This window comes from Xyrauchen texanus, chromosome 27 (assembly GCF_025860055.1).
Source record: "Xyrauchen texanus isolate HMW12.3.18 chromosome 27, RBS_HiC_50CHRs, whole genome shotgun sequence".
Lineage (NCBI taxonomy): Eukaryota > Metazoa > Chordata > Actinopteri > Cypriniformes > Catostomidae > Xyrauchen > Xyrauchen texanus.
In genome coordinates this window covers 14,912,686-14,940,414 of record NC_068302.1, presented here as the reverse complement: position 1 = coordinate 14,940,414, position 27,729 = coordinate 14,912,686, and the positions used below count along the sequence as shown (strand labels likewise).

Here is a 27,729-nt window from a genome sequence, read left to right as displayed (position 1 = left end):
TACTATTGCTAGACACCATATTTTATTTGCTTCATTTGTTACAATGTATTAAAACCACCATATTACATATAAACACTCTTTTTTTGGCATGCAAGAAGTCTGATCAGATTACAATTTAAGACAATATTCTACAAAATGTATAACAATTGTCACACAAACAGGCATAAAGACACTCAATTGAAATAAATAAATCTTCACTCTCTGTTTCTCAAGCATGTAGTTATTTTGTCAGTTTGTATCATATCTGGACACTTTGCTATGAAGCAAACAGGGCATGCCTATGCAGATTAGAATTGTGACTGCTCTTGAAATTAGTTGCCTGACAAATATGTCATGACAACTATAAATAGTGAATCTGATCAAAGCCTTAGTTATCATTTCTAAACTTAGGATCTCCCCAGTTATGTGTTAAAATATCTTAAAATCCATAGAGGTCAAACATTTACTTGGCAACAGTAGTTTCTAAACTATAAAAAATTTTCTTTCAGAATATTTGTTCTTTTTTCATCTTTTACTGTGAGTGAACCTTAAAGGAATGTTCCGGGTTAAATACAAGTTAAGCTCGTCCCTTCTTTTCTTTAAAAAAAGCAAAGTTTAAGTTTGAGTTACAGTGAGGCACTTACAATGGAGGTAAATGTGGTCAATCCGTTAATGACAAAATACTTATAGTTTCAAAAGTATTGCCACAAGACATAAACAATAAGTGTGTTAACATTATTTTAGTGTAAAATCACTTACTAACATTTTCTGTGTAAAGTTAGCCAATATAACAACTTTATTACCATGAAGATGTAATATTAACAAACCCTAAACCCTATTTAAACAACGTTACAGCTCAAATAATACATGAGTTTATCAGAAGAATTCATGTAATTGCTTGTATAAAATTATAAGGATCACGTTTCTGCCTTTAAACCCTTCAAAAATTGGCTCCATTCACTTCCATTATAAGTGCCTCACTGTGACCTAAATATTTGCTTTTTTTTAAGAAAAGGAGGAAGATAAAAAAATATTTATTGTGGTAATCAACATTATGCAACAAATACTGTCGACTAATACAAGATAAACTTGTATTAAACCCAAAATATTCCTTTAACTACGCTGCTCAGTGGTATATGTTTGTTTTAAAGGCAAACACTGTGATGTTAGAAACAAAAACAGTCAAATAATACATATATAGTCAAAACTGGAATTTTTGTCTCACAGTGGAGTAGTTGACCATAACTCATGTTGTGTATAACATATTATCACAAAGTCAATGCATTTAACATGCCAACTGTACACACACACAAACACACACACACAAAGAAAAAATAAAGAGTGGGGCTTTAAAAACACTCAGACATCATATTCTTCACCTAGTTTATCACACAGAGACACACAGGGACAACACATAATGTAATATTGCCATCATTAAACATTGGTACCCTCATTCAAATATGCATGTAAAAAACATATATTGTTTGGTCTTGCATGGTTGAAAGTGCAGAGACACTTGGCTACAGTATATGTGTATTCTTATGTGTACGTGCATGAGTGGTCGTCAGTTTAAAAAGTCCTAAAGAGTCCAGTAGTCAGTTTTTAAACTGTAAAACACTGGCTCAGCAAGGCTTTTCTTGCAGTAGTCTAATACTCTGTCTGCTTTGACCAGCAGGAAGCAGTACAGCATCTCACTTTCTTGTATTGGAGACACCATATAAAAACCATCTTTCAACGGGAGACCATACGCACAAACTCTAAAAAGGACAGAGATAAAAAATACAGACTTGAACTTTAAACTTGAACATCATATCACATAAATGGTGGCTATACATCCATAGTTTATATACATACTAGGGCTGTCAATCGATTAAAAGTTTTAATCGAATTAATTACATGGTGTCCCGATTAGTTAATCGCGATTAATCACATTTAAACACATATACAAATATATGCTGAGAAAGCCCCACATATAACAATAATTCAATACATAATGATTATACATATTTATATCAATATATAATTATACATAGTTATCTTTAAATATTAAAAAATTATATATATATATAAATAATATTCAGATGATTAAAATGCATTAAAGCGGCTTTAGAATACAATGTATTGTTTACTACCATATTATTGATCATAAGTCAATCATTGGCACACAGTTCACAGCAATCTATTTCACAAGTGAATTTGTCAATCAGTTTAAGATTTATTATGAGGGCTTGTTTAAGGACCTGTCAGTGTACACCTGCGTCAGACATGCTTGTGTAGCGTCTCAGCTGTGTTGCATCATAAACATAAATGTTATGTTATGTATATAGTTAAATATAGTTTAATAATTAGAACACATCTTGAGATCCCTTAGTTCGAATTTGCGCTCCAAGTGTTTTGAATGCAAGAATGTAACGCATATCTGTGTTGTTGCTGCTGAAGGGTTGTTTTCTTCACTGTATAAACTGCACGTTGCTCACTCAGCTGAAGTTCACTTACTGCCCTCTGGAGTAAACAGGTGGTACTACAAGCTTGCATTTCTCAAGAATCTTCGTTATCACAGTCCGGGGGCATTGCGATTAATTGCGTTAAATCAACAGCCCTAATACATACATATTCATACATGGTGTTATTGTGATTCTTACCTTCAAAGTCTACTCGGCCGTCTCCATTCAGGTCAATGTCTCTCAGTATGTCCTCCAAGTCTCGATGACCAACCTAACAAATACAATAATGTGTTAAAGACAGATGATTTAAGAATATCCACACAGGTGCACCAAAAACACTCACCTGTTGTCCCAGCAGCTTCCTCATAGCTTCTTTCAACTCTCCTGTGCTTATTTCCCCATCTCCATTTGTATCAAACTGACAGAGACACAAAGAAAACAGATATGTTTATCTCTGTATACCATGGGGTCAGTGTTGGTTAAATTACTCAAAATAAGTAATCCAATACAATGATTAATTACTTCTCTAAAATGTAGTGAGATTATTTTACTGATTACATCATCTAAAAACGAATCACGTTATTAATTATTTTACTTATAAGTTACTTATTAAATTACTTTTCCTAGAAACGTTTCTGGTTTTCCGCTCATTCAAAATGTCTATATTTCCTCCTCATTCATTGTCGCATACACTTCAGCTGTCACAGAAGCACTAACAAGACGTACAGTACATATTAATTCATATTTTAAATGAATAATACAAATTAATTTAGCGGCGGTAATGTACTAAAAATTTATTATTTTAATTGAAAGTCCGTAATTCTAATCTGTTACAAGAATTTAAAATGTAATGTGTTAAGCTACTTATTTACTAAAAAGTCATTTGATTACAGTAACTAATTACTTTGTAATTGGATACATCTGACACGGCTTGTGGTCCAAAAGAAAAAATGCTTCTATTTTGAATTTTTATAATACATTTTTCATACAATAATAATAATAATATATTAGAATAATAAAATTATTATGAATTATTATAATTATTATTAATTAATATTGTCATGGTCCTGTGACTCTGTCAGGCATCATCGTCCCATGACTGTCTTGCGTTTCGTGTGCTGTCTTTGTGTGAGAGCACGGATCTGGTTGTGATTTCCCGCTGTGCACTCTTTGGTCTGTCTTGTTTCATGTCTGGAGCATGACGTCTGAATCCTGACCCTTCTGTCTGGTTCGGTTTTGGAGTCGGGATCCGTACACTCATATTCCATGTCTTGTATCATCTTGGTAGCATGCACTTGCATCAATAATATATATCTGTCTCACACGACAGCAGATGCGCATTGCACTAGCTTTGCGTGCCTGTGTCGCAAGCTGTCTTCATGTTGTGCTGAGGTTCGGTCACTTCTGTCTAAGGTGTCGGGTGTGTGTGTCTTATTTTTGTCACCTGTTGAGTGCATCGTGGCGTTGGCCTTGCGATGTATGCATGTAATGCATGGCATCGCTGTGTTTGGTGTTGCTACGCATTCTCTTGTCTTGTTTGTTGGTTGGCATGAGCGTATATTGCCTTATTGTCTTGGCGATGTGCACTCATGCTATTCGTGTGTTTTGTTATCTTGTGAGAGCAAGTGGCTTTTTTTTGTTTCTGTATCGCTGCGTGTCTCTCTGTCTTACATCAAACTTCACCTCCTTGTTTGCCCATTAATAATTTATTAGTCATACCTGCCCTGTCTTGTTAATCTGTTGATTTCTCTCTCTATTTTAGTCAAACTCCTCATGTTTGCTGTCCAGTGTGAGATCATCTTGTGTGCTTATGTTTCCAGTCTGTTTGTCGGTGTGTTGGTTCGTGGTTTTGTTATTCCCTGTTCCCGTTTCCAGTCCGGTCGTTTGAGTTATTCCCCGTTACCCTCTGCCCCAGCCTGGATACCTTTTCCCCTACGGGGTAGTTTATGTTTGTTTTTCCCCCTTTGTGGGAGTTCCGGTTTGATTTTTGCCCTTTTGTTTGTATTAATAAATTCCTTAATTTTTAACTCTGCATTTGGGTCCTAAGCCTCTGCCTTTCTCTGCAATCCTTGACAAATATAATGTATAATTTAGTATGCAGATATAATACAGTATTTTTTATAATGAATTATATTATCAGCCTGCCAATTTGAGAGAAAGTTGAATTATTGAACAATTAACATAAATGTTAGATTTTGTTAGTATTTGATAGGACACCTTTTGTTAATGACACCATGCACTCAAGTGTTGTTTGAAATTGTAGAGTTTGTGTGAAACCTGATGATCCATGTTTTCCCAGCGTGATCTGAGTATGTTCCAAGAACAACGTGTGTGCTTCAATGGCAACAAAGGAAATGTGTGCTTTGTACAAAGTAGTTAACATGGTCATTGATTTCCAGGTTTAAATTAGATTTTCAATTCAAGATTTTCAATGTGGTCTCACACTTTAGGTCCCCACTGCATTTATGTGCTTGCATGGAAATTATTGTATTCTTTCTCCCTCTCAACTAACCTCTTTAAAGGCATTTCTGAGCTCTTTTATGCCAATCATGTCTGCTGTCTCAGCAAGCAGTTTAGGTCCCATCAACCCTACAAAGTCCTCAAAATCCACATGGCCACCTACTGATAGTAAAATAGAGATTGTAAGTAATATTTCATAAAGAAAAGACATGGCTTGTTATATACGAATTGTGCACACACAGAAACTTACAATTCATGTTGATTTGTTGGCTCAGTTCGATTAGTTCCATCTCAGTGGGCATGTAGCCCATGGTTCTCATGCAGTTCCCCAGGTCCTTACAACCGATAAATCCATCTTTATCTTTATCAAACTCCTTAAAAGCGTCTCGCAACTCTTCAGTCATCAAGACAAACAAAACACATGACCTGCATTTTAATGCATAGTAGTAAAAAACAGGAAAAATTGCACTATGAGTTTTAAGAAAACTCGAGTCCCATGTTTAACATAAGTCTATGGGATTTTTCCAGCCCTTTCATCATCTGAAAATTGCAAGTGTGATCGCTTAGAAAAGAAATAGCACAATTCTAGTAAAATTCATGTCAGTTACAAAAAAGAATGGAATTTTACAAATTGCTATTATAGAAAACAATGGTAGTAATTTAGTTTATGCAGGTTTAAAAGAGTTAAAATAGCTCAATTCATTTCTTCAAGCTACGCACATTGAGTCATCTCATAATAAGGGGTGCTACTGAAATAGCACAGAGCAGAAAACTTACCATCGATCTCCTCTGGTCTCAACTCTCGATTCTGTTACAACAAAAGGCAATAGAGAAAGAAAACATCAAAACGTCAGAAAATGTCAAACATTAAAGGAATAACGACCCCCCCAAATGCAAAACATCAGTCCCTCACAATAAAATGATCATCCAGGCAATCAAGTTCTTCAGGAGATGGTTCCATTACCAGAAAACCTTGATTAATCAGTGTGCCCATTGTTGTTCAAAGACATTCAGGCTGTGAACTTGTTTTTATAGTGGCAAGAAAGAGCAACAGTGTGTTAAAAAGAGGTCACGTGGTCATGTGACAATGGCATTTCTCCAGCGTCACAGCCGAACAGAACAAATCCCAGCAACATGCTTGAGACGTAGAAAAACCAACCCCCCTCCCACCTCCTCACCTAACAGTGACAACCTTTAAAGGCGATAGAGGAAAGAGAGGGAGAAAGATGGAGAACAGAAGCTGTAGCATTAACCATGGGGGAAGAAAAGAGAGTAAACACACAGTCATTCTTGACGTAAGACCAGGACATTTAACACACAGGCATCAACATGCGACCTACATTTTTTTCACAAAAACAAAGGAGCTGAGATTTATGCGATGTAAATACATACACCTACGCTTTTATGTGTACAAGAAAAGCTAAATTGCTTATGCAAGAAACATCAAACATTCCAGGACAAAGTCACACGTACACTGAATGTGAAATATTAAGATTGGTTTTCAAAGCGATATCTCTCTCTAGGCAATATAAAAATCTGTCACATTATATACTCATTCTGTGAGTTCTCATTCTTGCAGAATGAGCTAGTTTCACTCAAATCTTTTAATGTGTTAATGTGTTCCTCTAACACCTCTTCAACTCTGCGAACCCACCGGCAGGTCCAAAAGGGGGCGCTATGGCTTAAAAATACACTTAAAATGTTAAAGGAAGATAACCATAATTTATGTTCCATAAAATTACAACTTCCATGTCACAAATAAGCGAATAGCACTATTTCAATAAATATATACATACATACATATATATTTATTTATTCATTTATTAAGTTACAATTTATATTTTTTACTTCTCTGTGAGCTTGCTTCATATGTTATATCTTAGATGTCCAGAACACAATATGCGGTCCAACAGGAAAAGAATGCTAAAGAAATCATCGGAAATCTACGTTATATACTATTGATGATAAAAATGTTATACATCAAAGGGGAGGATCTCAGATTTTGAATGACACCTAGATTGAGCTTCTATCCCACTCAGAATCTGAGATATTCAAGGTAACAATGGGGGTGTTGCATGAACTGAAAATTAGACTGAATGTCTATGGACGAACACATCTGTGAGGGCTTAAATATGTTAGAGCACCACATACATTCAGATCTGCTTTTTGTGATGGAAAGTGATAGAGGAAAACTAATTCTAGTACTTTCTACTATCTCTATTTTTTTATTTCTTTACTGAGATGTAACAAATTATGCAATATTGTAAAAGTATTATAACAATATTATAAATTAAAAATAGTTAGATCTATTTTATATAATAGTAATTATTATAATAATAAAGGAAAAACAACAACTAGCAAAACTTTTTCACACTGAGAAAAAAATTTAATACAAAAAATAAAAGGCACAGGTCAATTCAGATAGCTACACATTGAGAAGAGTTGGAAATAGTCATGCAAAAAAGAGTTGCAAATCATGATATAAAAAGGGTAATTTAGGAATAACAGTAAATTATGAAATGGCTGATGGTTTAGTAGTAATAAATTGTGGGTGAAAATAAATTGAGAATCAAGCTATTTTATTCCTTTCTAACTCATTCAATAAATTACTAAAATCCGAGTTTGAAATAAAGGATATAAAGAAGGATATAAAGGGTTTCCAAATATTCTCCAAAAAGGACAGTTTTCCTTTCAGAATATATATAAAATCTTTTCCATCGACAAACAAAAGGACATATTATTTATCCACTGTACGATAGATGGCCTTTCCACTTTCTTCTGATACATAGCTATTAGACGCTTTGCTTGAAGTATACACATGTCAATGAGTTTATGAGTGCTGCTACCGTAAACAATATTCTCAGGAAAAATTACCAAGATGAAAATTTCTGATTTCATTGGGAGATTAACAGATACCATCAAAAAATTAGTAAAAGTCCCTCTTTCGAAAACTCCTGCACCTTTGGACAATTCCACATGCAGTGCAAAAGTGTGCCTTTATCAGCTGAGCTTTTGGTGCATGTGTCTGGAGTGTTCTGACAAATTTTGTTTAACCTAACTGGAGTAAAATACATTCTCATAATGCATTTGTACTAATTTGAGATTACTGTTAATAGTTTGTGATTGAGCTTTCATACACACTTTTTCCCATGTATCTAAGGAAATGTTCATTTTTAAATCTTCTCTCCAGGAAATCAATTTGGATTCTGAAGATTCTTTAGAGTATGACTCTAACAATTTAGAAAACATTGTTACTAAGCTTTAGATATGGGTGACTTTGATAATAAAATGTCATTAGGAGTCTTAATGGGTTTTGTAAGCTTTGTACCTTGGTAAATAGAAACATAGCTCCTAAATTGAATGAATTTAAAGAAATGTTTTTTTGGGAATATCAAACTGTGCTACAATCTCCGCAAAGGACATTAAGTAATTTCCTTTATAAAAATCTTTATTATACCCTCTAATACCCTCTATTATACCATAGCTCAAATCCTGAGTCTGATCTGGCTGATTTGAAACTCTCATTTCCCCATATTGAGGTAAAACATGATAAAGTATTTGATTGATCGAAATAATTATGCACATCACACTAGACTTCCTGCGATGGACTGGCGACCTGTCCAGGGTGTCCCCCGCCTTTCGCCCAATGTTAGCTGGGATAGGCTCCAGCCCCCCGCGACCCTGTACACAGGATAAGCGGTTGACGATGGATGGATGGATGGATGGACACTAGACTTCAATTGTATTTATGAGAACAGGGTTAAGAGATACAATATCTTTGCTATCTAGTTGAATAAATAAGAATTCTTGCAGGAAGATGAGTGAACAGAACCAGAATTACATGCTTATAAAGTTAGGACCAAAAAATGAATATTAATACTAATTAATAGTGTAAACAAATAAAATATTTTACATGTATTATTGGAGTCTTTTTTTATTATTACTTTAATTCAAATGAGAATGATTTTTGGCTATTTTGGCACCACAGTACAGATGGTGAGCTTATAAATTTGAGTGTGAAAATGTTAAGAGGTATCCATTACTCATTTTAATTTTAATTTTAAAACTCCTTTATTGTCTGCTGATTCTACATGCATCACTAACCAAGTTTTTTGTGGGCAATATTTACCTGTTTACAGCATCACAATGTGCATGAATGGTGTGTGTGTGTGTGTGTTTCATTTTTCCCATTTTATAAAGTATCTCTTTATTTGAGCTTGCTCATTGACTTTATTCATTTGGCAGATGCTTAACATTTAGTTTAATACAAATTAAACACTTAATACATTTGAGCCGTATGTTTGTTCCCTAGGAATCAAACTCAGGACCTTGGGGTTGCAAGCTCCATGCTAATAGAGATGTGCTATGAAAATAGAAAATTATTTAAAAGGTCATCTGTGTCAAAACATTTACAGATGTACACTAACACTTTTACAGAAACTCTTTTACAAGCTTTTGCCAATGTTGTATAAAGATGACAGACAATCTGTATTGTGTAAAGTGCATAATGTGTTTATATCTATACAGTTCATGGGATTCCAGGCTGCTAGAAAGACATAAAGGCAGGATAAAGGTAATCCATATAACTAATGTGGTTTAATCCATATCTTCTGAAGCGATACGATCGTTTTTTAAGTTTTTTTTTTGTATTTCTTTTTTTGACAACATGATTTAAAGCTCTATTACACTTCCTTGCATGGGCGGTGCGCTGTACACACTTCCAAAGACATGGATTAAACCACTCGAGTCATATGACATAATGCCTTTATGTCCTTTATGGAGCTTGGAAGTTTTGGACCCATTTGACCAGCATTATATGGATATTTGACATCATATCTCCATCAAAATATTTCGTTCTGCAGGCGTGTGGGCCTGATTTAAGATAATACAAACACATGGACTCAGGAAATATTACTTGTTAGTGGTCCAAACACAGAAGGTGGTGGAACGCCCTTATCTTTGTTTAGATTTTCGTATAATTAAAAATGTCCTTCCCTAAAAGTGTCTGTGCATCTGAAACCATAAGTGCAGAGACACGAATCTTAGTGAAATTATTCCAAAGCTCAAACACTCAAAACTAAGCTGTTGGGGGGGCCTTCACTTAGAACGGGTAATTGTGCTGAAAAGCTAGACTTAGCACCACGAATAGAACAGAACGCAGGAGTCTTGAGACCTGTTTTTAAAAGTTAGTTATAAAAGTAATTTTTAACTTGACACAACGTCTATAAAATGCGACAACAGTTTAGAAGCTGAAGTCATCGAAGCTGAATGGTCAAAGCTGCACGTCTAGGTTACATAGGAAAACAATGGAAAAACAGCGTTAACAAATGCAAAAACTTGTTCGAAGTAAACGGCCCCTAATAAGAACATTTACATTTATGCTTGTACGCTTGTACTGAACCATACTGCCAGTCAAAATTCCCTGAGTGATTCCATAGGCTAATGGTCACATTGTTTTCAATTTAAAGAATCCACTTATTCATTTTTTTCCTACTTATTCATTATTGACTGACATATTTGATAGAGGACAGGAAGCTGGATAGGAACACGGCCTGAGTTGGACTCAAACCTGAGTCTCCCATATTAGCCACACTGTTTAGGATGTCAAAGCAGCTACACTAACCACAACGCCACAGCTCATTTTCAGATTTCAAATTTTCAGGCATGGCCAGTATTGACTAATTGACTTAAATCTTCTGAATGGAAAGTACAATCTTAATGAAACTTGGTACATAATAAAAAGATGACCATTTGAGAACATATCAAATTTCACATATCTAATTTTGCCAATAGGGGGAATTATAATTGAAATATCATTAGAAATGTTCAAGTGTATGACCAAGAAAGTTAAATGTCACCAGCTGTAACCTGTTCTACCAAAAATTGGAAATTGTGATCATTTTCTTCCTTTTTTTACAATGTACTTTAAGACAGAATATTGCCGACCGTGGCTATGTTTTTAGTTTTGCCCATTCAAGCACAACCATATGTGTTGTGAATGTCACAAGGTGGTGAGTGTGTGTATGTGTGAATTTGCGCGTGTGTGTGAGAGAGTGAGACAGATTGAGAAAGAAAGCATTCCCATTAATAAAAATAAGCCATCCAGCCAACATTTTCCATTCATTCGTCATAACAGTTTACTGAACACATTGTGTAGACTGGCTCTTCAGATCTATACACTCTCACAGCAACTGTAAACAGAGACGAAGGGAAAGAGAGCTTGAGATACTGTAGATACACAGAGAGAGAGAGAGAGAGAGAGAGAGAGAGAGAGAGAGCATAACAGACACAGAGAAAAATACATAAACTGTATTAACAGAATTAGAGAAAAATATAATTCAGCTACTGTGCCTGCCTGACTGCGTAATACACAAGGTACCTAAAATACTGCACATTTTCAAAGGGAAATTATTGTGATTTGGTAATAAACAGGTAAAACAATATGGTTTATTCAAAAACACAGCCCAAAAAGAAAGACAAATTTCTTAGACTTTGCATTGTGAAAGCAATATCATTGCACAGAAAATCAACATGCCGCTAATGAATGATCGACAACATACAGCATAATTACTGACAAGAACCATCCCACATCATACATTTTTCCCTGTGGTGCAACTTCACTTCATGGGTTCTGGTCCTGTGGAAACCAGGAAGTAATCATGTTCACATAAAAAATAAATTAAATTAAAAATGTACTCCACTGACGGCAAGGTTTAGGGTTTGGGTTAGTGAGTATAGTTAAAATAAAAATACAAACAATACAACAAGTTTCTGGCAGCACCCAGTGGACATTTCACCTCAACAACTCTTCCAGCTTCATCCACTAGGGGCAGTGGTTAGAATTTCGGTAAGCACAGAACGATTTCAGTAGCAGAACTTTCGAACTTCTGTCACCGAATTCACAGTGTTATCAGTCTGTGCAAAATAATAAAGTGATTATCAAAATCTAGACACTTCTCAGATGTTTGACTGAAAGTATCATTTTGTAATGTGAAAGTATCTATACATATATAAGCAACAAGGTATAAGAGGTACCTTATAACCATTTTGGAAAATATTTTGTAAATACAGGTGAAACTCGAAAAATTAGAATATCGTGCAATAGTTCATTAATTTCAGTAATTCAACTTAAAAGGTGAAACTAATATATTATATAGACTCATTACAAGCAAAGTAAGATATTTCAAGCCTTTATTTGATATAATTTTGATGATTATGGCTTACAGCTTATGAAAACCCCAAATTCAGAATCTCAGAAAATTAGAATATTACATGAAATCAATAAAAAAAAGGATTTTAAATACAGAAATGTCGGCCCTCTGAAAAGTATAATCATGCATATGTACTCAGTACTTGGTTTGGGCCCCTTTTGCATTAATTACTGCCTCAATGCGGCGTGACATGGATGCTATCAGCCTGTGGCACTGCTGAGGTGTTATGGAAGACCAAGATGCTTCAATAGCGGCCTTCAGCTCTTCTGCATTGTTTGGTCTCATGTCTCTCATCTTTCTCTTGGCAATGCCCCATAGATTCTCTATGGGGTTCAGGTCAAGCGAGTTTGCTGGCCAATCAAGCACAGTGATACCATGGTCATTGAACCAGGTTTTGGTACTTTTGGCAGTGTGGGCAGGTGCCAAGTCCTGCTGGAAAATGAAGTCAGCATCTCCATAAAGCTTGTCTGCTGAAGGAAGCATGAAGTGCTCTAAAATGTCCCGGTAGGCGGCTGCGTTGACTCTGGACTTAATAAAGCACAGTGGACCAACACCAGCCGATGACATGGCTCCCCAAACCAACACAGACTGTGGAAACTTCACACTGGACTTCAAGCATCTTGGATTATGTGCCTCTCCATTCTTCCTCCAGACTCTGGGACCTTGGTTTCCAAATGAGATGCAAAATTTGCTCTCATCAGAAAAGAGGACTTTGGACCACTGAGCAACAGACCAGTTCTTTTTTCTTTAGCCCAGGTAAGACGTTTGACATTTGAAGCCCATGTGCAGGACCCGTCTGTGTGTGGTGGCTCTTGATGCAGTAACTCCAGCCTCAGTCCACTCCTTGTGAAGCTCCCCCACACATTTGAATGGCCTTTTCCTGACAATCCTCTCCAGGCTACGGTCATCCCTGCTGCTTGTGCACCTTTTTCTTCCACACTTTTCCCTTCCACATAACTTTCTATTAATGTGCTTTGATACAGCACTTTGAGAACATACAACTTCTTTTGCAATTACCTTTTGAGGCTTTCCCTCCTTGTGGAGGGTGTCAATGATGGTTTTCTGCACTACTGTCAGGTCAGCAGTCTTCCCCATGATTGTGAATTCAACTGAACCAGACTGAGAGACCATTTAAAGGCTCAGGAACCCTTTGAAGGTGTTTAGCTGATTAGAGTGTGACACTTTGAGCCTACAATACTGAACCTTTTCACAATATTCTAATTTTCTGAGATTCTGAATTTGGGGTTTTCATAAGCTGTAAGCCATAATCATCAAAATTATATCAAATAAAGGCTTGAAATATCTTACTTTGCTTGTAATGAGTCTATATAATATATTAGTTTCACCTTTTAAGTTGAATTACTGAAATTAATGAACTTTTGCACGATATTCTAATTTTTCGAGTTTCACCTGTATACAGTAGTCAAAGCTAAAATTGTTGCTAGGCATGAAGCCTTTTCATCTATTATTCCAGAAAGTTATGAGAACCAAGACGCACATAAACATAACTAGGGCACTTAGCAAAATGTAAATTAATTCATATTCTTTGCTTTTAGTGCTGCTTGAGGTTTCCAGACATCCGAAGTCATTGTGGCTTGTTAGTTTGCATTTAGAGGCATTCATAGTATTCAAAAATGTATCCTGAAACCTCCAATTCATTCAAAGACTGTATGCCCAGATAGTACACATAACGCACTGGACTTTCTCTGATTAATAAATACAGCTACATCTAGGTCAGTCGGCAAAATTGGGTAACAAACATAGCAAGGAAAAACTGGGGACAAGATGTGCTCAGGTCTCACATTTTGGAGAAACCCAATCAAAATAGTATAAAATATCCCATATTTTTCCCCTCAGTAAACAGGGTAAACATATTAGTTCTTGAGCGTTTAGATATCCTAAATGTTATGTAGGCCTTTTTCTTGAAATTACTGTACATAGGGAATTGGGGCAGTCTGGGGTCTCCTGTTGCCGTATAGGGGCAGAGGATAAATTAATTATAATATAATTTAACAATAGAAAGATAAAGCTCTGCAAATGGAGAGGAGTGTATAAATTAGAAATAAGATCTGCCAAAACTCAAACCTCTCTCTCTCTCAGTGTGCCTGTGTGTGTGTTTGTTTAAGAGATTGGGAGGAGAGTGGGTCTCATTCAGACATGCATATTACCATTCTCACGGCTGCAGGCCCGGTCTCTAATCCAAACAATCATTTATACAGACAGCTAAAGATACCACACACACACACACACACACACACACACACACACACACATGTAGTGTTTCCATGTTTTATGGGGACTTTCCATAGACATAATGGTTTTTATACTGTACAAACTTTATATTCTATCCCCTAAACCTAACCCTACCCCTAAACCTAACCCTCACAGAAAACTTTCTGCATTTTTACATTTTCAAAAACATAATTTAGTATGATTTATAAGCTGTTTTCCTCATGGGGACTGACAAAATGTCCCCACAAGGTCAAAAATGTCGGGTTTTACTATCCTTATGGGGACATTTGGTCCCCACAAAGTGATAAATACACGCTCACACACACACACACACACACACACACACACACACACACACACACACACACACACACACACATAGTGTTTCCATGTTTTATGGGGACTTTCCATAGACATAATGGTTTTTATACTGTACAAACTTTATATTCTATCCCCTAAACCTAACCCTACCCCTAAACCTAACCCTCACAGAAACCCTGATTGACCCTGTACATTAGAGGTTTTTTGTAAGAGTTCAAAAACATAATTATTTCAGGTTGTGGATATGTTACTATCAGCAGGCTCCTATTGCCTTTATTTTGAAATATTATAGCCGTAGATGTTTACAAGCTTAAATGGTGTCAAAACTTAAAAAGTGGATACAAAGGCTAATTAATGATCCTGCATTTTTATATTTTCAATAAAACTTTGTTTAGTATGATGAATTATGGGGACACTAGAAATGTCCTCATAAACCACATTTATAGCATAATACCCTTGTAATTACAGTTTGTAACCTAAAAAACACGCACACACACACACACACACACACACACACACACACACACACACACACACACACACACACACACATGTTGTGTTTCCATGTTTTATGGGGACTTTCCATAGACATAATGGTTTTTATACTGTACAAACTTTATATTCTATCCGCTAATCCTAACCCTACCCCTAAACCTAACCCTCACAGAAAACTTTCTGCATTTTTACATTTTCAAAAAACATAATTTAGTATGATTTATAAGCTGTTTTCCTCATGGGGACCGACAAAATGTCCCCACAAGGTCAAAAATTTCGGGTTTTACTATCCTTATGGGGACATTTGGTCCCCACAAAGTGATAAATACACGCTCACACACACACACACACACACACACACACACACACACACACACACATCTGTGTATCTGTCACACTCCATCCATCTTTATTTTACCCTGTCTTTTTCCCCACGATGATTCATCTTGAGAAAAATAGATGCCCTTTACTGCCTCTCTTCCTCTGATACTTTAATTTTATCTTTCCCTCCATCCCTTATTCAAGCTCTCTTTTGAACTTCAGAGCTCAACACACTTTTAACTGTCAACTCTCATCCTGTCAACACACACAAGCTCCACACGCACGCAAGCACACGCAATGCAACAGGATCACGCAATTTTTTTTCAAGTTCTCAATCGTACACCTTTTTACACCTGTGCACAAACAACTCAAATATTTCACTCAAATATATTTATGTAAATTGCTTTACTGTTGGGTGCAGTCAAATCTACAGACTTAAAAAAAACATCTGTTACAGAGGTAATGTCAGCTTATATCACAAGAGGCAACACGATGATGAAACATTCAAAGAAAATACATAGGAACATTTACTTTTATTTTCCATTCCTTTCTGTATTGCACATAAAAAAATTATGTGATTTGTCACTGAACTTGCCTATGCATAAATCCTGCTGTGTTTGGTTATACATCCTTCTAAATCCTGAACATCATTAAATCAGTTTGTTTACCGTTTCTAATGATTATTATCTGCTCAAGTATCTGCCAATTAATGTGTGCCGGATAAGGAATGCAAATGTTGCCCTCATTGAATGGGAGGAAAATAAAAATAAAAAAAAGGAAAAACAGACATAATGCTCTTTTCCAGTTTTAGGCTAAAATTATTTTGTGTAAAATGACAGTTCTACATTAGATTGCCTTTGTTCTCTTATGTGTGTTTATACTGACAAAGAAACAGACTTTAGCAGATCTAAAGATTCTTTCTCATTTTTCATAAACAATAACCCTACTTCGTATGTTTTTATTTTTTAAGAATAATGTTAATCAAAACCTATTTGTTAGATGAGGATGTAAGTTCATAGTTGTTCTTCAGCCAGATCTTAATAAGGAATTTATGGCCAGAACTTGAAAATAATTCAAACTTTTCAAATTTGATAATAAAATGTAATACTAACAAGAAGAGTACCTGCACTTTTTTTCCGTCCACTTCAAGCACTGAGGAAAAACTATATTTATGCTCAGGTAAAGTTATGAATGCAAGCTAGTTGAACTTTGGAGGACATGTAGACATCACTCTTATTTCTGAGTTTTTTGGAATTAATTGAACTAATTTGGCCTTAAAGATATAGTTCACCCAAGAATGAAAATTCTCTCATCATTTACTCACTCACCCTCATGCCATCCCAGATGTGTGTGACTTTTTTACCTACTGAAACAAACAAATATAGAGAAGAATATCTCAACTCTGTAGGTCCATACAATGCAAGAGTATGGGTACCAAACTTTTGAAGCTTCAAAATGCACATAAAGGCAGCATAAAATTAATCCATACAGATTGAAGAATGTAAAAGTGAAAATAGAGATTTATAGCAAAAAAAGGACTTAAATATTGAACTTTTTCTGTTTCTCACCCACACTGATCATATTGCTTCTGAAGACATGGATTTAACCACTGGATTTGTATGGATTACTTTTAATAACATTTTCAAAGTTCTGGTCACCATTCACTTGCATTGTATAGACCAACAGAGCTGAGCTATTCTTCTAAAAAATCTTTGTGTTCAGCAGAAGAAAGAAAGTCATACACATCTGTATATCAGTAAATAATGAGAGAATTTTAGTTTTTAAGAGAACTAAAAGAGACACCTTTAAAAAGAGCCCTGAAGCTGGTTGCCTTTTTGAAAGTTTTTACCATAATTGAAATTAGTTCAATTAAATCCAACAAACTCAGAAATAATACTGATGTTTTTTTGCAGTGTAATTTCTCACAAGTAGGACTGCTGTTGTACTGAATATCAGCATCAGGACACTCAGGTAATTAAAGACTAAAATTCAGTTCAATAGCATGATTGCAATAGTGATGTTGCTTTTATACTAAAGTTCTTTTAACAAGAAGTTTATATCAAGTAACTTACATTTCAGTCACAATATGGACCATTAGTTAGTCTACATTTATTTCCGCAAACAAAAATAGTTCCAAACAAAGCCAAAGCAAGATCAACCGTTGCAAGTTTGACAAGGAGGAAGCAGTGAGATACAAACAGTCCCATTGCTATGATACTAAATATCAGCCCTCATAATATCCAACTTGTCCAATGAAATTAATGGACTGGAAGAAGCTTTTGTGTGTTGTGTTTAAAATGGTCTTCTGTTCAGTGAGGTACAGTAGCATTAAGAGTTATACAGAACAGCAAAATCAATCAGAAAGAAAACTGAAACCTGATCTCACCTTGAAAACTTCTTAATTTTCAGTCTACAGTATTTATCATACAAAGTGATCATATGTCTTCAGAGACATGACAAACTGCTATTTTATAGAAATCAGCAATCGCAATATAATTGAAAATATTTTAGTTTTGTTAGCATAAGGAAATATGGATTTGGAATGACATGAGGGTGAGTAAATAATGTCTTTAACTAGCATCTTTACAATGCCATGTTATGCATGTGCAAGTGCTGTGTGATTATATCTGAAAAAGTGGGATTTGATCATTACATTTATATATTTCCTACAATATTGACACTATAATAAATAAATAAAAAATCTATTTACAATCATCTTTTCACTTACTCTCTCTCTCTATCTCGCCTTCGCACCCTCACTCTTTCACTATATGGTTCTTGGTCTCCGAGCAGACCATAGCAAGGTCACAGTGACCTCAAAAAACATCAGCAAGAGAAAAACGAGGAGGGGCATTTTGACAATAGATACAAAAACAGATTGGAGGAATGAAACACACACACATATGGAAAAGAAAAAGAGTGACACTAAGAATAGATCTAAAGGGAATGGGAGACCATATCCGGTTTAACGTTAAAGAGATGTATGAAGGGAAAGAGTGGCATTGTCATCCAGGGACATTTTTGTCATTCTCATTTCAACACTCGAAGGCATGCATCTAGAATTCAGATAGATGGATGTAGAATGTGTCACCCCTGTGATCCGAAGCCTATTATACTGCATTTCTGGTAAATTGTGTGTTTACACACACATGCACACAAACAGTGAGAGACTCCAGCATGACTGATTCATAGAGTGTCTGAGGCTGGCAGCCTAAACAACATACTTGCAAACAGAAGGGTTTTTTTTACAGTAAATGTGAGGTGCCAATGAATGCCAATTAAATTCTCCAACAGTTTAGACATGCATGAGACAGTATAGGCAATAATGATGAAAAGTCCACATGCCCAAAAATATAGAAAACCCCATAATAATTGTGGTGGGTCTTCTTTCTGTTGGAAGACTGGGAAACGTACTGTGTCCAAATGTACATTACATTGAACATTAAACAATATAAACAAAGACAGATGGATGGTTAAAGTAAGAACAGCTCTGACCTTGAAGGTGTATCTCATAATAAGCCTGATTTGCTCATGTTTTCTTACTTGCTGGTTCGTTGTTTACCCTTTAATCTAACAAGTGCATTTTGTTCTATTTGTGATATTCACTGTTACGCTGAGCATAGCTCTGACCTTGAAGCCATATCAATTAAAGGGTCTGATCTGGTCTGTGTTTTCCTTGACCTTCCAGTTCATTTCCACTTTTAACTCAACCTGATGGATTCTGACTGAGTGTGAAATGTCCATTTAAAAGCTTCACTGATACCCATACTGTAATTGTCAGGTACAGCTTAAAATAAATGTGTTTGTGCATGTGTGTGGTTTCATAACCACAGCACAGCGTCAAAGCCATTGTTGCAATGCCATCAGATCTCGCATCAGCTTTTGTCATTACACCGTTGATTATTCACAGAATCTGTTTGATTTGGATTTCCTTAAAAAGATTTGCATTTAACAAACAGACATTTTACAGGTTCTATTCATCATCTGTTCAACATCTCAGTGTCTAAAGCTTCACTAACAAAGGATCACCCGCTTTCTAAGAGCTCTTCCTTCTGGCCAAGACCTCCTTTATTATTAATGTAATTGATTTTCAAAGTTCTGTGATACGTATAACGAAGGCAGGCTTCCATAACAATCTAGACAGCCAATCCAAAGAGGGACACATTTAATTAATGACAGCTAACAGTTGTTTACTGTCAGAAAGCATTCAATCAAGAATGAAGAGAAAAAAATCATTAATATCAATGATCGTCATTTAGATAATATTGCTTGTGTCATGCCCCTTAATTAAGCACCTATGTCACAATTACTGTAAATGTACATAAACAGATGCATGAGACACCGCTAGGCTATTGTTGTTTATTGGTATCATATAGGCCAATATATTGTTTATGGCATCCCAGCAAACACAGATGTACGTTATGTCCCCAAATGTTTTCTGTTTGGTTATTTGTTTTTCGGGGACCAACTCCTAACATTTTAGGGCAGTTCTTTTGGAGGGTTAATTTATATATACATATATAACCATAACCTGTGTCACAACCTAATACAAATTCACAAAGAACATCCACTTTAAATATATTTTTGCCTGTTTTAAAGATTTACACATTTCAGTTTCATAACATAATTCCATCAAAATAAATGTTGTAATGTATAACAAAATTAAGTTAATACAATATTTAATATTATATATAAAGTATTTATTTTTGTTTTATTTTATTAAAGATTAAATTCAGTTTGATGGAATTTTGTTATGAATTTGAATAAATGAATATGAATAAAATCGTCTAGGTTACGAATGTAACCTCCGTTCCCCGATGGAGGGAACGAGACGTTGTGTCGGAGAAGCGACACTAGGGGTCTCTCTTGAGCACAGAATATACCTCTGATCTATGAAAAAAGGCCAATGAGAAGTTGGCAGCTAGTATTTTCATACCCCGCCCCCGGACATACGGGTACAAAGGCGAGGCAAATACTAGAGTTCATTCAGGATTTTTCTGAGGAGCCGGAAATGGTTCGGCCACTACAGCGGCTCGGCTCAGCGACGTGGCCGGGAAGGACACAACGTCTCGTTCCCTCCATCGGGGAACGGAGGTTACATTCGTAACCTAGATGTTCCCCTTCTGTCGCTCTCTCCACGTTGTGTCAGAGAAGCGACATTAGGTGTCCAACTTAAATTACGCCATGCGCTGAGCCCTGTACGTGGTCTGACACCGGAGCGGGCAGGTGTTTTTACGTGCCAGACTGACCAGCTGTATCAGACTGCACATACCCTTCCCCAATGCCCCACAAAAGTTGTCGGAATCCTTTTGGTTACCCTGACAGGGGAACAAGGTGATGCTTGCCAACCTGGGAATGGGCCAAGCCTGGCTGGGCCTCTTTTCTCTCTATGTTTCTCGCATAAAGCAATAGACAGCCGGGGCCCTTACACACACTGAGGGAAGGCGGTCTTACCCAATTTCCTATTCTTTCAGGAGGAAAAGACCCTGCGGAGACCACCCCTACCCAGCTGGGGAGATAAGGTGGTGAATACATCACATGTGTTTTTAGGTGACACGTGGAAGTGGCACGGTGGTAGATCCAGCCTCAGCGAGGGGGGAGTTGCTACACACGGCAACCGAAGGGCAGCCGAAACTTACCCAAGGAAAACGCGAGTCCGCTCGTAAGGGGACCATATCGCGGAAAATACACACAGGGGGAGTTCGCGTAGGAGTCCTCACCCTGTGGAGCACCTATTCCAGTACAGGGTAGATTTGAGTACCCACAGTGGATTGGGTCGGCAAGTTCCTCCGCCGAACTGCGGACCAACGAGGGCTAGGGAGGAATCGACCAGGGATTCGAGTTGAGTGGAATCTCCTGGGAAAAAAGACGCACAGTTTTACCTCAAGTGAGGGGAAGGGCGTATATGCAAGCGATTCACCCATCAGCCCATCAGCATGTTACCGAGTTCTACTGGCTCAGACCTGAGAAAACACGAGATGAAACTGACTCAACCCTGAGATTATAGAATCTCGTAAAGGTGTTGGGTGTCGCCCAACCCGCTGCTCTACAATTGTCTGCCAGGGAGGTACCCCTGGGCAGTGCCCACGAGGACACAACACTCCTTGTCGAGTGAGCTCGGACCCGCAAGCGGGGGGGCATGGCCTGAGTGTGATAAGCCAATGAAATGGCATCTACTACCCAGTGGGAAAGCCTCTGTTTGGAGACAGCGTTTCCTTTCCGCTGTCCCCCAAAGCATACAAAGAGCTGCTCAGAACATCTAAAGCTCTGCGTGCGGTCCAAATAGGTACGCAAAGCACGTACTGGACACAGCAACGACGGGGCTGGGTCTGCCTCCTCCCGGGGCAGCGCTTGCAGGTTCACTACCTGGTCTCTAAAGGGAGTGGTAGGAACCTTGGGCACGTAGCCCGGTCACGGTCTTAGGATCACAGAGTGTCTGCCGGACCGAACTCCAGGCACGTGTCGCTGACAGAGAACGCTTGCAGGTCCCCGACCCTCTTGATGGAGGCGAGCACGATCAGCAGGACAGTTTTAAGAGAGAGGGCCCTGAGTCCATCTGATTCTAGCGGCTCGAAGGGAGGTCTCTGGAGGCCCGTGAGGACTACCGAGAGGTCCCAGGAGGGGAACAGGCTTGGCTGGGAGGGATTTAACCTCCGGGCGTCTCTTAGGAACCTGATGATTAAGTCGTGCTTACCAAGGGACTTGCCGTCTACTGCGTCTTCAAGGTGGACGGGGACAGCCTCCCTTCCAACCTCTCTTGCAGGAATAGGAGCACTGACCTAACTGCGCTCCTCTGTTAAAAAAACACCAATTTGCGAACAAGCGCCACTTCAGGGCATAGAGCTGCCTGGTGGAAGGGGCTCTGGCTTGGTTGATCGTGTCTACGACAGTAGGTGGTAGGCCAGCTAGATCTTCCGCATCCCGTCCAGGGACCAGACGTGGAGTTTCCAGTGGTCTGGATGCAGATGCCAGAGCGTGCCCTGCCCCTGAAGGTCCTTCCTCAGGGGAATTCGCCAGGGAGGGGCTGTTGCGAGGAGTACAAGGTCCGAGAACCAGGCCCGGTGGGCCAGTATGGAGCCACTAGTGTGACTTGCTCCTCGTCCTCCCTGACCTTGCACAGCACCTGTGCAATAAGGCTCACTGGGGGAATGCGTACTTGCGCAGCCCCGCGGGCCAGCTGTGTGCCAGCGCGTCTGCCCCGAGGGGAGCCTCTGTTCGGCCATACCAGAGCGGGCAGTGGGAGGTCTCTCGGGAGGCAAGCAGGTCTACCTGGGCCTTGCCGAATCGTTCCCAATTCAGCTGGACCGACTGGGGGTGAAGCCTCCACTCTCCACTAGGCAAGCGTTGTCGTGACAGCGCGTCCGCTACCACATTGAGTTTACCGGGGATGTGAGTGGCAGGCAGCGACCTGAGTTGCTGCTGGCTCCAAAGGAGGAGACGACGGGCGAGTCGTGACATGTGGCGGGAGCGTACGCCGCCTTGGCGATTTATGTACGCTACCGCAGTGGTGCTGTCTGACCTGATTAGGACATGTTTGTCTCGAATTAATGGGAGAAACTGTCGCAGGGCAAAGAAAACAGTCAACAACTCTAGGCAATTGATATGCCAGCGCAGCGGGCCCCTCTCCAAAGGCCCGCAGCTCCGTGCCCGTTGCAAATGGCGCCCCAACCCGATTTGGAGGTGTCAGTAGTGACCAGAACGCGTCGGGACACCTGCTGCAGGAAAGCAGATGTCTGTCCAGGGTTTGAGTGTTTGGCGGCATGCGGGGGTGATTATCACACGGTGCGTGCCGTTGCGCCATGCTCGTCTCAGGAACTCGAGTCTGAAGCCAGTGCTGAAGCGGTCTCATATTCATCGACCCCAGCGGCGTGACTGCGGCGGAGGATGCTATATGCCCCAGGAGCCTCTGGAAGAGTTTTAGAGGGACCGTTGTGCCTGGCTTAAACTTTGCGAGGCATTTCAGCACCGACCGTGCACGCTCGTTGGTGAGACGTGCAGACATTGAGACTGAGTCTAACTCCATGCCGAGAAAGGAGATGCTCTGAACCGGAGTGAGCTTGCTCTTTTCTCTGTTGACCTGAAGCCCCAAGCGGCTGAGGTATTTGAGCACCTGGTCTCTGTGAGCACATAGTAACTCTCGGGAGTTGGCCAGTATGAGGCAGTCGTCGAGGTAGTTGAGTATGCGGATGCCGGCTTCTCGGAGCGGGGCAAGGGCTGCCTCAGCGACTGGCAGCCCTCCTGTGTCAGACCACGTACACGGCTCAGCGCATGGCGTAATTTAAATTGGACCCCTAGTGTCGCTTCTCCGACAAAACGTGGAGAGAGTGACAGAAGGGGAACGTCTAGGTTACGAATGTAACCTCCGTTCCCCGATGGCCCCTGGCGGCATGTGTTTGCGGCAGGGCAGGATGTGTGAGTAGCCTCCGTCTGTTTCTTCACGACTGAGGACTGCTGGGTGGAGTCGTCAGGTGGTGTCGCCTAATGGACGGAGCTGGGAGACAGGAGAGTTTGAGAAAGCGTGCTTTGTCTACCTCCTCAACTGCGACCAGGTCCAGTCCATGCGTTTCCGGACCACGAGGGTGGCCCTCGCCTGTTCGAGTGCAGTTCCTGCAGCACGTCAAGAACAGGACTACCCAAGTGCAAATTTTGGAGTGCCTTGGCCCAGTGGACTTGCAGGAGGGGGCCATGGCATGCAGGGGGTACCGCCAAGGGTAGTGAGAGCGGAGGAGCGAGGAAGCTTGGCTTGCTCAGCTCGTCATGCACGTCCGGGAAGAAAGGAACCGGGGGGGGGGCTGCGTGGCTGTGAGCGGCGCACATGCCCGTGGAACAAATGAAATAGTCATGAGGGGGAGGGGGACGGGATTTCTCCCGTCCAACCTCGTGCTCGCGGGACCCGGGGAAGCATATCGGACCTCTGTGCATCAGGCTCAGTCTGGCCGTGCAGACCCGGAGGTGGCGGCGCAGACGAGTCATCAACATCAGACACCGCTGTAACGCTCTCCGATGGGGGGGGGGGCGGCTGAAGTGGCTTTCTCTCATGACAAAAGAAAGCCCGTGATCGCAATGCTGCCACAGTTATGTTCTCGCACTGAGAACATAACCTATTGGAGAGAAATCGCTCATCCCGAGCTCGGACGGAAGCCAGCAAGCGTACCGGGGAGGCGGGAGGTTCGCGGGGATTTACCCGGCGAACACAGCCTGTCTTTGCCCCCAAATCACCTTCATCGCCCGCGGCGCCTGCCCCAATCCCATGGATCATCGCTGAAATCGAAAAATTTCTGAATGAACTCTAGTATTTGCCTCGCCTTTGTACCCGTATGTCTGGGGGCGGGGTATGCAAATACTAGCTGCCAACTTCTCATTGGCCTTTTTTAGCCATATATACATACAGGGTTGGGGAGTAAAGGAATACATGTAACTACAAAATATAAGTAACTGCATTGCACTACAGTTACGATTTAAATCATTGGTAATTAGAATACAGTTACATTAAAAAAGTATTTTGATAACTAAAAAGATTGCTTTGCATTTTAAAGTCATTTGTTCCATTTAATATTTAGTCCTCTCAGATGGAAAGCATTTATACATATAAATGATGCGATCCAAATTGCATTTGAACAGCAGTGAAACATTTTATTAAGATGTGTTACATTCATACGAGCAGACAGATAAGTACGTTTGAAGTAAGTTTGGAAGCAGAAGAAACAGAAATAAACCTTGTGTAAATTGTCAGCTTTACGCTAAGCTAAAATGCTATTTCTATCCATTTTACATGCACATGTTACCAGACACGATCATATTTCTTTATCAAGAAAATTCAAAAATGAAAATTCTCTCATCATTTACTCATTACCTCATGTCTTCCCAGATGTGCATGACTTTCTTTCTTCTGCAGAACACAAACAAAGATTTTTGAAGAATATTTCAGCTCTCTAGGTCCATACAATATAAGTGAATTGTGGTCAGAACTTTGAATCTCAAGAAAGCAAATAAAGGCAGCATAAACAAAATCAGTACGACTCCAGTGGTTTAATCCATGTCTTCAGAAGCGATATGATAGATGTGGGTGAGAAACAGGTCAATATTTAAGTCCTTTTTTTACTAAATCTCCACTTTCACTCTCACATTCTGAAAGTGAAACTGGAGATTTATAGTAAAACATTTTAAAATATTTGTCTGTTTCTCACCCAAAGCAATTGTATCACATCAGAAGACATATATTAAACCACTGGAGTAGTATGAATAACTTTTATGTTGCCTTTATGTGATTTTTGGAGCTTCAAAGTTCTGGTCACCATTTACTTGCATTGTGTGGACCTACAGAGCTTAAATATTCTTCTAAAAATCTTTGTTTGTGTTCTGCAGAAGAAAGAAAGTCATGCACATCTGGAATTGGCATGTAGGTGAGAAAATTATGATAATTTTTGGGTGACTATCTCTTTAAAGATCTGTACTGCAAACGTTCTGGGAACTAAACACATTTCCAGAACCATGTAGGAACCAAAAAATGGCTTTGAAGGCCCTACCCACTTGTGGCATCTGAAACACAAATTTAAGGAGCCAGAAAAGATGTTGCACTGTGTAAATATAGTTTAGAGATAATTTGAATCAAGCCCACTTGCAACCAATGAACAAGTGACCTCGCAAACCTGAAACGTAATTGATGTGCGTAGGACACAATCTGCACACTATCTTAGGCTATCTTAGCTTGAGTATTACAAAATGTATTTATGGTAACGTTTCAGTCACACGACCTTCGTCAGGCATTTACCTAATCAAGCCCACATGTAAAGTTGTATAAACCGCATGTAGGCAACTCAGGCCTTACCTGTCCAAACACTGAGCTGAGGTATGGGCGCAGGTTGAAATCTGCTTCAGAGGATGCTGCGCTGGAGCGCCCTGATCTCCGGGAGGAGCGGCTGGAGGATGCGGGCACCGGTGAGGACGAGGCGGTGGAGGGTGGACACGCCTCTCTACTCGCTGACGAACCCGGTCGATTACGGTCCAATTGGGATGACTCCAAAAAGAGAGCCGTTTCGTCCCTGCACTCGGAGAAAGATTGAGTTCTGTTGGGCATGCGAGCGGCGTGAGAGTGTTTGGGTCGGGGCTCCTGGGGCAGGTCGTCCCGGGTGGACCGATGGCGGTGGTGGTGATGATGGTGATGATGATGATGGTGGTGGTGTCGTCTGACTGTCTTGCGCTCCCTTCCACCTGGAAGCTCAGACAGGTCCTCCTGACTGTGAGCCGTAGAAAGAGCGTGTCTGTGGGAGTGTTGTGGGTGGCTCTTCTCCGCGCTATTCCGGTTAGCCACCAGTGATGGGCGACACAGGGGTCTCCGTGAGCTCGCATCGCAATCCGCCGTCCAGAACGACTCTTCTAAAGCGGTCTCTGCCCCAGATGACGCCTCTGCTGCCGCTGAACGCGGATGATGAGTCCGACTGGCTCCTCTGTGGTCGGGATGTGGAGCTGCTCTCCTACTCGGTGCGGAGGATCTCAGCAAGGAGGTCGTCGAATCGCTTTTAGGGAGCGTGAAACTCATTTTCAGCCTTGTAAAATGCACTTGAAGGTAAAGGCTTACCTCTGAGGTGTCACATTATTACCGTTCGAATGAAATAAGTCGATCCAGAGTGGCGAGAGTCCATCGAATCCTTCTCGATGGCATGTTGGGCTCAAGAAAATGATGCAGTAGAGATGTTCTCCTCTTGAAGTTGGTGCCACTTGATTGCTCTGGAAGGCGGTGTAGCGCTATTCTGGTAGGACGCGTAGGTAAGGGAGAAAGACGAGGATATAAACCAAAAAAGATAGATAGAGAGTGAGGAGAGAGAGGACACGCAGAACGTATGGTGTGCATCATCAGATGCCGCGTGTGACCTTCAGCCGTGATACACCATGTGATGAGACACAACATCTACATGCAAAATCAAAGCAATGTCTTGATTCAAAACGTGAATGGAAAAGCTACATGTCTCAGAGTTTGATCAAGTTCAGAAACTTTGTGTTAAAATTCTGTAGAAGAATATCTTCAAACAAAACGTCATTTAGGCCTATGTTGACTATCCTCTATGAACATTTCTATCAAGAATGTTACCAAATGTATAGGATGGGAGGAAGGGTCATTCGTAAATTTCAAGCTGCTGGCATGCAGCTCTGGGTACATGAGAAATTACACTATGTGTGGAATAATTCAAAAGTATGGAAGCCCAATTCTGCCACATAAAAAATTGTGCTTTGGTAAATCAAATGAGACATAGTCATAATAATGAGAT

At 39.6% G+C, this 27,729-nt stretch overlaps 1 protein-coding gene across 3 annotated transcripts; it reads right to left on the bottom strand.

Moving 5' to 3' along the window:
• Positions 1 to 14: 14 nt before the first annotated feature.
• cabp1a (calcium binding protein 1a) lies at positions 15 to 27,270 on the bottom strand. 3 transcript variants are annotated; one of them, XM_052093675.1, is made up of 7 exons: positions 26,292 to 27,270; positions 5,661 to 5,691; positions 5,134 to 5,277; positions 4,936 to 5,045; positions 2,767 to 2,841; positions 2,622 to 2,694; positions 15 to 1,736 (listed from the first exon to the last, which is right to left on the bottom strand). In XM_052093675.1, the coding sequence occupies exons 1-7, from the start codon at positions 27,000 to 27,002 to the stop codon at positions 1,711 to 1,713; spliced, it is 1,170 nt and encodes a 389-aa protein (XP_051949635.1). In that variant the 5' UTR covers positions 27,003 to 27,270; the 3' UTR covers positions 15 to 1,710. The 3 variants fall into 3 exon arrangements, with proteins under 3 accessions (XP_051949635.1, XP_051949636.1, XP_051949637.1); XM_052093676.1 differs by having other exon boundaries at positions 4,936 to 5,042; XM_052093677.1 differs by lacking the exon at positions 26,292 to 27,270 and adding an exon at positions 5,797 to 5,922.
• Positions 27,271 to 27,729: the final 459 nt, after the last annotated feature.